At 45.6% G+C, this 13,135-nt stretch overlaps 1 protein-coding gene across 1 annotated transcript in view; it reads left to right on the top strand.

The window, feature by feature from the left end:
• Positions 1–13,135, top strand: part of HMCN1 (hemicentin 1) — a 229,266-nt gene that overhangs the window by 195,989 nt on the left and 20,142 nt on the right. The window contains exons 79-92 of the mRNA XM_068416737.1: positions 351–488; positions 642–776; positions 1,038–1,307; positions 1,661–1,851; positions 2,219–2,432; positions 2,988–3,122; positions 3,616–3,806; positions 4,933–5,014; positions 5,804–6,073; positions 6,607–6,777; positions 6,979–7,149; positions 7,793–7,963; positions 10,408–10,578; positions 11,514–11,684. Coding sequence (XP_068272838.1) covers positions 351–488; positions 642–776; positions 1,038–1,307; positions 1,661–1,851; positions 2,219–2,432; positions 2,988–3,122; positions 3,616–3,806; positions 4,933–5,014; positions 5,804–6,073; positions 6,607–6,777; positions 6,979–7,149; positions 7,793–7,963; positions 10,408–10,578; positions 11,514–11,684 — 2,481 coding nt within the window. The remainder of the gene's footprint in view (positions 1–350; positions 489–641; positions 777–1,037; positions 1,308–1,660; positions 1,852–2,218; positions 2,433–2,987; positions 3,123–3,615; positions 3,807–4,932; positions 5,015–5,803; positions 6,074–6,606; positions 6,778–6,978; positions 7,150–7,792; positions 7,964–10,407; positions 10,579–11,513; positions 11,685–13,135) is intronic.

Genomic DNA, 13,135 nt, shown 5'->3' with positions numbered 1-13,135 from the left:
TTAGGAAGCATTTCTTCTCAGCAAGGGTCATTAGCCATTGGAAGGGGCTGCCCAGGGCGGTGGTGGAGTCACCATCTCTGGAGGGGTTTAAGAAAAGACTGGACATGGCACTTAGTGCCATGGTCTAGTTGACATGGTGGTGTCAGGGCAATGGTTGGACTCAGTGATCCCAGAGGGCTCTTCCAACCTGATTGATTCTGTGATTCTGTGTGATTCATCAGGATGGCCCAATACAGCCATTGCTAATTCAGCCTTCTCAGACTCTCAGGTTATGTGATTTTAGTATCTTCTGTATTTTCTAGCCTTGAAGGTTCAGCCTATTGCATTTTCCTTTTTATTTCGTTCCACAGAACCACCAGTTATCCAAACTCAGCCAGGGGAGCTGGACGTCATTGTGAACAATCCCATTCTACTACCGTGTGAAGCGATGGGTACACCTCGACCCGTAATAACATGGCAAAAGGAGGGCATCAATATAATCACCACAGGTATCCTCTTAAAGCCTGTCACTCCAGCCTACTTGCTCTAACTCAGAAACTTTTTTCTCTTTTCTGAATATTCAAACTTAGATAGAAGGAACTCATTCATTTAAAAAAAAAAACCAAACCAAAAGTGTGATACTTTGCTTATATTTGGTTTAGGCAACAGTTACATGGTTCTTCCAAGTGGCAGTTTACAGATTGCAAAATCAGCCGTCGAAGATGCGGGCACTTACATGTGTGTTGCTCAAAATCCAGCTGGCACTGCTCTGGGGAAGATCAAACTGAAAGTTCAAGGTAAATCATCTTTTAAACTCTCGTAGTGATTTACAGATAGGAAATTTGTGTATGCTTTCTATTAGTCTGAGCAATAGAAATGGAGCTAATGCTTTCCTATTTGTTGTGATGCAGAATAGAGCCCAGGAGGTTTATTCCCTTTAGTTGTCTGTTCACTGTAGGATCAAAATATGCTTTGAGGATTATTTTCACTAAGAACTGAAGCGTTCCATGCATCTTACAACATCTAACTCTTTTACAAATTTTCTTAATTCTTTTCAGTTCCTCCTGTTATCAAGTCCCACCTCAAGGAATATGTTGTTCCTGTTGATCAGTCTGTCACTCTGCAATGTGAGGCTGAAGGCTACCCTGGGCCAGAGATCAGCTGGCATAAAGATGGACAGCAAATAACAGAGTCCATCAGAAGAAGAATCCTTAGCAGTGGTGCTCTGCAGATTGTGTTTGTAGAGCCTGGCGACGCCGGCCGTTACACGTGCATGGCGGCCAACCTGGCAGGGTCCAGCAGTTCCAGCATGGAGCTCACTGTGCACAGTAAGTGGGACCATATGGAAACAACGTGCATTATCCCAGCATGAACCCACAGAGGGTAAAGAGCTAGGGTGTAAGGGAGAAGTTCAGGAGAATTGTGCTACTTAATGTGTGAGTTTTATTGGGTTGTAGTATCAGCCAGTTGCCTGAATTTAGGAAGAACATTACATTTCCTTAATTCAGTTTATACTTCGTTACACACATTTCTCTGGTGTGCTTAATGGTGGTCATTGATGGAGACAAGAAACAATACAGAAGATCCAGGCAGTGGTTTCTTCAGTGCAGCGGTGTACGCTTTTACAGTAGCGCTTGGATAACACATAGAGGTAAATCTTTTAAAATAAACCTTCTGGCAGTTCCACCCAGGATTCACAGTGCGGAGGCGCAGTACGCAGTCCCAGAGGACTCCCAGGCTGTTCTGTCCTGTGTGGCTGAGGGGATTCCAACACCAACAATAAACTGGAAGAAGGACAATACACTGTTAACAGAGATAGCAGGAAAATACCGGGCTGTGCCGGATGGAGACCTCATTTTGGACAATGTTGATGTAAGTTCCCTACATCTAAGCTGTGACTTGATGGGTTTGGCAGTGATAAGACCCTGCTTCTCTTCATTTTCACCCACTTCTGGGTTAGTCTTTGTTTTATTTTGTTTTCCTGTTCTTAATGTTCTATAGTCTTTATAAATGTTTTATTTTCCACTGAGGAGTAAAATACCTGTGAAAAATTTGTAGTGATAAATTCTCAGGAAGAGGAAAAAGAAGTGTAGGTCATCTTCCAAATTTAGAGGAAGTGAAAGAGTTCAGATTTCTACTGAATGCTTGTTCCAAACCTTTAGAGATACTCTTATCGTTACAAGTGGCAGTGTTGTGTATATATCACAGCTGAAATTTCCCCCCCCATGCTTTCTTTCAGCCTGAAGATTCTGGCAGTTACACCTGTATCGCTCACAATGCTGCTGGAGAAGACACACACACTGTCACCCTCATAGTTCACGTACTTCCAGCTTTTACTGAGCTTCCCGGAGATATAGCTTTGACTAAAGGAGAACAGCTCAGATTAACTTGCAAAGCAACGGGGATACCTGTACCCAAAATAACATGGACCTTTAACAATAACATCATTCCAGGTGGGTAACACCGGGTCTCACTGGTCATTCCGCTCTAGAGTTGATTTTGCAATTAGTTTAAGTTGAGGAAGAAAAAAATCTAGAGGGACAAACTTGTTAGGCAGTGATTGTGTGAGGAATATCTTCAGTATTATGCAATCATGTAATTAAATTGCCTCTGAGACAAAGCTGTAAGGAAGATGATTAAGAAATTGTTCCCCTTCTGTAGCCAATAATGTAAGACATTAAAAACATTCAGTATCTGATGATACTTACTCAACATCCAACAACTAATGCTATTTCTTTTAAATATGAAGAAAACCTCAGCAGCTCATAGAATGCAGATGCACAAAGCTTGAAGTTAATGGCCAGCTGAAGTGAATACATGCATGTGGGCAAATGTCATAGCAGTGACTTTTCTGTGCGTTTCTGAGGTGTCTCAGAAATGAAATGGCACAGCACCGTTGAGCTGTGTCGCTGAACAGCGCTGTCACCCAAACAATCTTACGACACACCAGTCCCTGAGATGTGTTTCAAATCACTGAAGTCACCCTTCACTGTGTGTTCTCCCTTCAGCACAATACGATGATGTAAATGGACACAGCGAACTTGTGATCGAAAGAGTATCTAAAGATGACTCTGGTACTTACGTGTGCACAGCAGAAAACACAGTTGGCTCCATCAAAGCTATTGGTTTTGTGTATGTCAAAGGTATGTAAAATAAATGTAAAATAAATGTGGTTGTGGTCACTATTTGACAGTTTCACACAGCCATCTGTTTTGATTCTAGAATCACAGAGTGGTTTGGGTTGGAAGGGACCTTAAAGACCATCTAGTTCCAACCCCCTGCCATGGGCAGGGACACCTTCCACCAGACCAGGTTGCTCCAAGCCCCATCCAACCTGGCCTTGAACACTGCCAGGGAGGGGGCAGCCACAGCTTCTCTGGGCAGCCTGGGCCAGGGTCTCACCACCCTCACAGCAAAGAATTTCTTCCTAATATCTCATTTCAATCTCCCCTCTTTCAGTTTGAAACCGTTACCCGTAGTGTTTGATACCTTTTCTATGGCTCAATGGAAATAAAAAACAAAACAGGTTGAAATTCACCCTTCAGAAAGTCCGAGATGAATGATCCCTACCAGCAATTTCATTAAGGGCATTTTATTTTGACTCTGCTATTTCTCTGCCATCACTTGTTTTTTCAGAACCTCCAGTCTTCAAAGGGGATTACCACTCTAGCCGGATTGAGCCCTTGGGTGGCAATGCTATGTTGAATTGTGAAGTCAGAGGAGATCCAACTCCAACCATCCAGTGGAGCAAAAAAGGAGTTGGCGTTCAGATTAGCAACAGGATCCGACAGCTTAACAATGGATCTCTTGCTATCTATGGCACCGTAGTGAGTCACTGCTCGGTTACGATGTGTTTCTGCATTGTACTTGATTAATAAAGGTATTCCAGATCGGATTGTTTTGAAAGGGTGAGGCTAGACATTTAATCCACTTTTGCTTTTACCTTTAATAAGTGTTGTTTTAATCCAGACCAGAATTAGACTCAAATTATTGTGACAAAAAAAAAACAGGGGGCTTTCATTCTCCTTAATTGTCAGGAGGACTGAATCTTCATACTCATCATTCGTGAGTGAAATTCTGGTCGTGCCCAATTAAATGGCACTTTTGCTTTTGACCTTAAAAGAGCCTGGGTTCTACAAAGTCAGGTCAGCTGAAAAGCAATTGCGTTCTCCTTGTGCAAATCCCTTAGCATCTAAATTCCTAAAATGAATGGCAAGAACCTTTTTTCCCCCCATAACCTCATGTCTGCATTTTGAAATGGGGCTAAAAACAATAGCTGCCTTGAGTGTTAAGTTAAAAAAAAAAAATCCTCAGCGTTAAGGAGTTGAAATAAATAAAAAATGGAATAATAAAGATAATTCACAATATCAGGTTAATGTTAATAAAGGCAAAATGTTGAGATACTCTAGAATCTAATAGAATCACAGAATCATTTTGGTCAGAAAGGACCTTTAAGATCGTCACGTCCAACCGTTAACCCAGCACTGCCAAGGCCACCACTAACTCACATCCCTCAGCACCACATCTACACGGCTTTTAAATCCCTCCAGGTATGGGGACTCCACCACTGCCCTGGGCAGCCTGTTCCAATGCTTGACAGACGTTTTGGTGAAGAAATTGTCCCTGATCTCCAACCTAAACCTCCCCTGGTGCAACTTGAGGCTGTTTCCTCTCGTCCTATCACTTGTTACCTGGGAGAAGAGACCAACCCCCCCCTCGCTACACCCTCCTTTCAGGCAGTTGTAGAGAGCAAGAAGGTCTCCCCTCAGCCTCCTTTTCTCCAGGCTAAACACCCCCAGGTCCCTCAGCCACTCCTCATCACACTTACTACAGCGTGCCTCTTAAGGTCCAGGGTGTGCCGTGTTGTGTTGCAGAAAGTTCCCTTACAGGAGGTGCGCTGTAAATGGAAACCCTCACAACATACACGTTGACTATTTGCTTTTTGTTCTTAAGAATGAAGATGCTGGTGACTACAAGTGTGTGGCTACCAATGATGCCGGTGCGGTGGAACGCAGTCTGACGCTAACACTTCAGAGTAAGACTCAAAGTGATGTTTAGTGCTGCTAGATTGACGTGATAACCTGCCTTTGGATAGGTGCATGCAGCTCCCGTTGAAGTCTGGGAGGTTGGGCAGTGCACTGTAGGTTAAGATTCATCTCGTTTTTCTTCATTGATATTCAAGAATCTAGTCAAAGCTGTGATGGAGGTCAAAGGAGAAGCAACCTCATCTTAGAAACCAACTTAGAGTGGAATGAATCACCTTCTGAATGGGCCTGTTTCTCTTAGTTGACTAGAGGACGTCTGCACAACTGGATTAAACTAGACTCTTAACTCTTAAATTAAGAAAGTTACGTGAGATGAATCCCAGATTTCAGTGACAATATTTTATTTTTTTGCAGAAATAATAGTTTAGAATTATTTTTTCCCTGGTGGCAGAATTTCTGCATATCCCTTTTCCTATTATATCCTCAAAGCAGCGTTACTTATGTCTCAGTTGCCTCTGGACGTGACCAATAGCATCTTCCTGCAGGTTTCATGACAGACAACACATTTCAGAAATGTAAGGTGACTGTGTGCTCGTGTGGCCAGGCCTCCATCCCAACTTTGGTCCTCAGGTTGCTATGTATTACAAATAGCCTATCATTGTCATTTTAACTTGCATATATCCTACCTTTTGACAGTGGAAGATCAACAATAATAATTTTAGTCAACGTAAACTGACTTTAAGATTTTTTTGCCCTCATTCTGGCCAGACCTTTGATATCCAATGCAATGAAAAAAATGTAACAGTGTGCTCTTGCCTAAAGAACCCTTTCTCTTTCAGGTCCTCCGGTCATTACTGTTGAACCTGTAGAGACAGTTATTGAAGCTGGTGCCACAGCAGTGCTGAACTGCCAGGCAAACGGAGAGCCTCCTCCAACCATCAAATGGTCCCGCCGAGGGCATCCAGTTGTGAGCGATGAGCGAGTGACCGTCCTGTCTAATGGCTCCTTGCGTATTGTTGCAGCACGGAAGGAAGATACGTCCGAGTATGAGTGTGTAGCGAGGAATCTCATGGGATCTGTTCTTGTTAGAGTACCACTGACCGTCCAGGGTAGGTGCACAAAATAGAGGGTAGTGACTAGCAAACTGGTAGATTACAGCATTAATTGAGATTAAATAATGGTGAAGATTTTATCTTATCCATATTTTATGGACAAGGTATTTTATTTTATCTTCCTTATACGCATTGGGTGTATGTTCAGCCTAGGCTGAGGTGTCAGTGGGTTCCTGTTTCATGAAATTTTGTTCCATTACACTCATCCAGCTGTGTGAGCCAGACGAATGGGAAGGAGTGAGAGGCATGAACAACAATGAAAGGATCTTGAACTAGATCCCATCCTCAGAACACGTGTCGTAACTTAATTGTACCTCTAAAGGAAAGCCCTTAGGAGCATAAGCAATAGCTATTTCAGAGCAGCTGAAGCATTCTCTGAACTGTAGTGAGATATTTCTGCAGTCACGAAGACGTGAAGCGAGCTGGATTTCCAAGTGTGGCTTACGAAGCGCATTTTTCACTTTGCTGTATCACTCTTAAGAGAATTATAAGCACAAGGGTGTTACAGAGCGTTGTTTTTCTCGTCGCAGTGCACGGTGGCTTTTCGGAGTGGCTGGAGTGGCGAGCTTGCAGCGTCACTTGTGGCCAAGGCGTGCAGGAGCGGGTCCGGCAGTGCAACAACCCTCTTCCAGCAAACGGTGGGAGGGGGTGCGAGGGGCCCCATACGGACGTCCGCAGCTGCCACAACAAGCCCTGTCCAGGTATTTCTTTAATGATTTGATACTTTTGATGTGCCTTAAGTGCCCTAACAGTGAGGTATTATCACCACAGAGCTTCATGACAGAACAATTTTTCTAAGAAGTTGGAATTCATCTTGATTTTTATGGAAAGGAAGAGGAAATGTCAATAAATCCCACAAAAATATTGTTTTAATTAAAACTGTGGGGTTTTCTGTTCCTTAGTGGACGGCAACTGGTCGGAGTGGGGACTTTGGGAAGAGTGTTCAAAGAGCTGTGGACAAGGGAACAGGACCAGAACCAGAACGTGCAGTAACCCACCAGCTCAGCACGGCGGGAGGCCCTGCGATGGCAGCGCTGTGGATTCAGTCCTGTGTAATATTAGGCCTTGCCCAGGTAAGAGAAGAGTGCTTTAAAATGAGTTGCACAAGGGGCTTCCCATATAGCTTTATTTTTTTCTCTAAAATTCAATTCTCTCCTCTTGCTTCAAATTATTAAAGGATGAAGCTCCCAATTTTTTTTTGTTTTAAAATTGCTTGTAATTTATTGAATGGCCCTGGTCCTTGGAAAAAGAAGTCACAAAAGTGCAAGAAATATTCTCAGCAATTTCTCTTCCCTACCCCCTCCCCAATAAAAATGTAAATTTTATATTTTGACATTTTCCAGTACTTGTTACCCATGTTCTCACAGAGTAAACCTCACTACTCCAAACCTATTCTGCAAAGCCAATTAAAATGAAAAAAAAGAAGAGAAAACACCGGATTTGGTCAAGTTCTATTCCGAGATTGTAGTGAGGTGAAGTGATGTATCCAGAGGTGAAGTGATGTATCCAGAAAACAAAAAGGAAAGAATTAATCTCTCTTTTGGAAACTGTTGATTCATTTCAGTTGTTGCTCAAGGCGAAGGTTTTTTCAAGGTCTTATTGAGGATATTTCATTTATTGCTGTTAAACCCCGTAGCCGTTTTGCCGCGGGCTGCGGAGCTGTGATTTCAGCAGCTGTAGAGCTGAAGCAGTTTTATAGCTGTGCTGCCTTTGCAGTGGATGGGGAGTGGAGTTCCTGGCTGCCGTGGGGTCCTTGCAGCGAGACGTGCGGGAAAGGTACTCAGACACGGCTGAGGCTCTGCAATAACCCTCCTCCTTCCCATGACGGGTCCTACTGCGAGGGCTCTGATGCGCAGATGCAGGTTTGCAACAAGAGGCGCTGCCCAGGTGAGATGCGTTGGACGCAAAGAGAACGATGACAGACTTGTCATTTCCTTTCCAAATTCTGCTTAATTTATATTGAGAGCTTTCCAGCTCTAGAAGCGCAGTCCCTGAAAAATTCCATTCAAGCCTTTTATTTTCACTGGCCCATCACTATCTTTAGCGTCCCTCTATAGGCCCCACACTTCAAGAAAGATGTTGAGGTGTTGGAGCGAGTCCAGAGGAGGACGACCAAGCTGGTGAAGGGTCTGGAGGGTCTGACCTACGAGGAACAGCTGAGGGAGCTGGGGGTGTTTAGCCTGGAGAAGAGGAGGCTCAGAGGTGACCTTATTGCAGTCTACAACTACCTGAAGGGAGGTTGTAGTGAAGTGGGTGTCGGCCTCTTCTCCCAGGCAACTAGTGATAGGACAAGAGGACACAGCCTCAAGCTTTGCCAGGGGAGGTTCAAGTTGGCCATTAGGAAGCATTTCTTCTCAGCAAGGGTCATTAGCCATTGGAAGGGGCTGCTCAGGGAGGTGGTGGGGTCACCATCTCTGGATGTGTTTAAGAAAAGCCTGGACATGGCACTTAGTGCCGTGGTCTAGTTGCCATGGTGGTGTCAGGGCAATGGTTGGACTCGATGATCCCAGAGGGCTCTTCCAACCTGATTGATTCTGTGATTCTGTGATACGGGATTTCTTCTCCTGTCCTTTTCTCTCCTCCTTTACCCTGCCACTGTGCAAAAGCAGCATTTTAATCCTTGGCAGTTAAATTACAGGTTTCCTAAATGTTTCTTTTTACAAATTTTCCTAGGTTCTGTTATTCATTTATCCTTTTCTTCCACATTTCAATGAGTCCTTCGTGCCTGCATAGGAAAACTCACGTTTGAAATACAACCTCTGTATTTGGCTGAGCGCAGGGGTAACGAAGGGAAACTTCATGAAGTGGAATGGTGCAGCAATTCAGACTAGATCCTTCTGGCTTCACGCTCCATTTCGCACAGGCCAGATCCTGTGCTGAGTCCCCCCCATAAATATCAACAGGTAGAAGACAGAACTGACCTTGTGGTAGTCGAGCAACTGAGGGCTCGATATTGCACGTGGATGTACCTGTAACAGTTTGTGCCACCACATCTTGGGGCATCAAAGACCCTGCTACTCAACTGCTTAGACATGGCTCATGTGAGATAATTAGTAATAACTCCTATAAACAGCTGAGCCAGTAAATCAAAGGTTGGTTAGGAAGGAGTGGGCAGAAGGTGGTGGTAGTTACATCTTCAGACAGTGTGGCTGCAACCAGAGGAGGACACATGAGTAAAGACTGAGTTTTGGGGATGGCACTAGTACCGGCCATCGGCCCAGCGTGGTAATTTCAGCAACTACTTTGTATATGGTGTGACTTGCTTACAGATACCCAAAAATGTGAGAGTGACTGAGCTTGAGGACGGAGTGATCCCTGACCACGATTCTGGTCAGGCTTAGAGGTTATTTAAACGACGGGTCATGCTTTTCTCCAGTTTCACTCCTAGAAATTTCACTCCTTGCGAACTGCATGAAGTTCAACAAGGCCAAGTGCAAGGTCCTGCATGTGGGTCGGGGCAATCCCAGCACAAACACAGGCTGGGCGGAGAATGGATTGAGAGCAGCCCTGAGGAGAAGGACTTGGGGGTGATGGGTGATGAGAAGCTCACCATGAGCCGGCACCATGCACTGGCAGCCCAGAGCCAACCGTGTCCTGGGCTGCATCCCCAGCAGCGTGGCCAGCAGGGCGAGGGAGGGGATTCTGCCCCTCTGCTCCGCTCTCGTGAGACCCCCCCTGCAGTGCTGCGTCCAGCTCTGGGGGCACCAACAGAAGGAGGACACGGAGCTGTTGGAGCGAGTCCAGAGGAGGCCACGAAGATGCTCAGAGGGCTGGAGCCCCTCTGCTCTGGAGACAGGCTGAGAGAGTTGGGGCTGTTCAGCCTGGAGAAGAGAAGGCTCCGGGGAGACCTTCTAGAACCTTCCAGTGCCTGAAGGGGCTACAGGAAAGCTGGAGAGGGACTTTTGACAAGGTCATGGAGTGACAGGACGAGGGGGAATGGTTTTAATCTGAAAGAGGGGAGATTGAGATGAGATATGAGGAAGAAATTCTTTGCTGTGAGGGTGGTGAGACCCTGGCCCAGGTTGCCCAGAGAAGCTGTGGCTGCCCCCTCCCTGGCAGTGTTCAAGGCCAGGTTGGATGGGGCTTGGAGCAACCTGGTCTAGTAGAAGGTGTCCCTGCCCATGGCAGGGGGGTTGGAACTAGATGGTCTTTAAGGTCCCTTCCAACCCAAACCAGTCTGTGATTCTATGAAATCCCTCTGCAGCTTAGATGTTCTACAGAGAGAGTCAATAACACCCTACGGTCAGTTTTACCCTGCTGTAGCGCTTGTGTACGTTGTTATTTCTAATGTCCGAGACTGTCACTGTCCCATGCTGTGCCTTTCTCACCAGTGGACGGGAAATGGGCCACGTGGAGCAGCTGGAGCGCCTGCACCGTGTCCTGCGGAGGAGGCAGCAGGCAGAGAACGCGCCACTGCTCAGACCCAGCCCCGCAGTTTGGGGGTCACAAATGTGAAGGGAACGACATGCACATTGATTTTTGCAACAGCGATCCTTGTCCGAGTAAGTGCTTTGGGTTAAGCTGCTTCTCCCCATACTGGGTTTGTGTGTAGGCACGAGGGGAAGGAAGCCCTCCACAAATCACACACTCACACGGAAATTAGGGAGTTTGAACGCAGGCAAGTGCTATTAGCTGCCTGGCAAGAGTGAAAGCATCTCTTCATCAGTCAGCATGACTGGGACATTTTTAACATTAACTGTAAGGAGCACAAAGCAGTAGCAGCTGGTCCATGAGGTCCTGCCAGACTGTCAGAGGTCACACACCTCTCTGAAGTTACGACCGTCCAGTCAGGACGTACTGCAAGGTGAATCTCTCTGTGTCTCACCACAGAGTGACTCATGACTCAGAGGTGACCTTAGTGCAGTCTACAACTACCTGAAGGGAGGTTGTAGCAGAGTGGGAGTTGGCCTCTTCTCCCAGGCAACTAGCGATAGGACAAGAGGACACAGCCTCAAGCTTCTCCAGGGGAGGTTCAGGTTGGCCATTAGGAAGCATTTCTTCTCAGCAAGGGTCATTAGCCATTGGAAGGGGCTGCCCAGGGAGGTGGTAGAGTCACCATCTCTGGAGGGGTTTAAGAAAAGACTGGACATGGCACTTAGTGCCATGGTCTAGTTGCCATGGTGGTGTCAGGGCAATGGTTGGACTCGATGGTCCCAGAGGGCTCTTCCAACCTGATTGATTCTGTGATTCTGTGTGGTTAATGCCCACTTTTCTACAAACAACAACGTTCTGGAGTTGGTTAATACACTCTGGGAAAGGCTGAATGCTGGACAAGAGAACTTTCTTACATCTTTAATTGTAATTTTTTTAAATTTTTATTTTAATAAAATAAATTAAAAAGTTACTCTCCAATAGGAATATGTTCCTAGCTTGACTGTCTGGTTTTAAGTATGTGGTATTAGGAGGAAGACGGATAAAATCTGACTTATTTTTACAGTTCATGGCAACTGGGGCCCGTGGAGTAGTTGGGGAACTTGCAGTCGAACGTGCAACGGAGGCCAGATGAGGCGATACCGGACGTGTGACAACCCTCGCCCTGCCAGCGGTGGAAGGGCGTGTGCGGGGGCTGACATGCAGATCCAGAGATGCAGCACTGACCTGTGCCCCGGTGAGTGCTCAGACTGACGGAGAAATTCAGTGCAACTTTCCCTGGAAGACTTGAGGGTGTCCATAACGTACGTGAGATTTTCATCCTATGAATGTAGAACATTCCTGTAATTACTTACGGTTTCACACAATCTAATAATCCACTCTCACCTTTTTCTTTAAATGTCACTTTACCAGGATTTCCCTCTTCACGTGTTAGATTTTCCCAAAATGAGGTGGAATAATTCAAAACAGGAAAGAGCAGATGACAATCTCTCCTACACCTAGCAATGCTACTTAGTTTTTACAGTAAATCCACTTTATGAGGCTCTCACTGAACTCTCATAATGTGTGCCAGGAGCAGGGAAGAATGCTCAGCTCATATGCTTTAAATAAAACGACAATCAAAGTGGTTAATTGATTTATTGCCAATACAAAACTGAGGGGCAATCAGTGAACTTACACACTCAGGATCAATATCAGCAATACAGCAGATAAACCACAATGCTGGAGACTTACTGAACACCTACCAATTTCTAAGCACCCTTCTATAACTCATACCAGAAAGGGATTATTATTATATTAATAATTCTGATATAATAATTAAAAAATTATGAAATCCCTCCTCTATGTGCAGCCCTTTCCACGCCCTCCTCCAGTGGGAGATTCAGGACCCCAAACTCCAGCCTGTGCCACGTTCACAGCCTGCTGGCCCACATGCTGGTGACAAAGCCCCTGCTGAGGCCACATCCCCACACCGAGGTGTGGGCCTCTGCTTGTTGCACCCCATAGCATCAGCCCCATGAGCTGAATACCAGCTGCTTGTGGTGTGCGAGGACAATTCTCCATGAGGTCTTGATGGAGGTTGCAGTGTCAAGCCCAGTCTGATTGTTCCTTGTTTACCCTCCTCTTGCTTGGGTTGTGGGTGCCGCCTCCCTGGCCTTGTTCAAGGCCAGGTTGGATGGGGCTTGGAGCAACCTGGTCTAGTGGAAGGTGTCCCTGCCCATGGCAGGGGGATTGGAACTAGATGATCTTCCACCCCAAACTATTCTATAATTCTGTTCTCCCCAGTCACAAATTTTCTTGCTGCTTCTGTACTTTTCGGTTCCCTTGTTACTGGATTTTGGCTAGTGGTTGTCTTAAGCAAACTTTTTTCATTGTTACTTTGCTTTTATCATTGCCAGTTTTGGGCAAATGTCCTGCTGGGTCAGGCATTTCCAGATACCGTGTTCACACAGTGTACAGTCGTGTTCCTGTTGTATCATCTGTTGCTGTCGAGGCCATGCTACCAAGAGGAGGCTGTGCAGCCTCCTGCACACGTTTACGTCAAACCAAATCTAACTGACCTCTTGTGAGTGTTTGGATGGATGCAACATGTGTTCTTTATTTGCAAGGTTTATGGTTTGTTTGGTTTCCATTAATTTTATACCCATGCAATCTCAGATATTTTCTCTGTAGAAGCAAAAGCACTCA

The sequence above is a fragment of the Nyctibius grandis genome, chromosome 21 (genome assembly GCF_013368605.1).
Source record: "Nyctibius grandis isolate bNycGra1 chromosome 21, bNycGra1.pri, whole genome shotgun sequence".
NCBI classification, from domain to species: Eukaryota; Metazoa; Chordata; class Aves; order Nyctibiiformes; family Nyctibiidae; genus Nyctibius; species Nyctibius grandis.
Note: the sequence above shows the minus strand (reverse complement) of the source record. Positions and strands in the feature narration are given on the sequence as shown.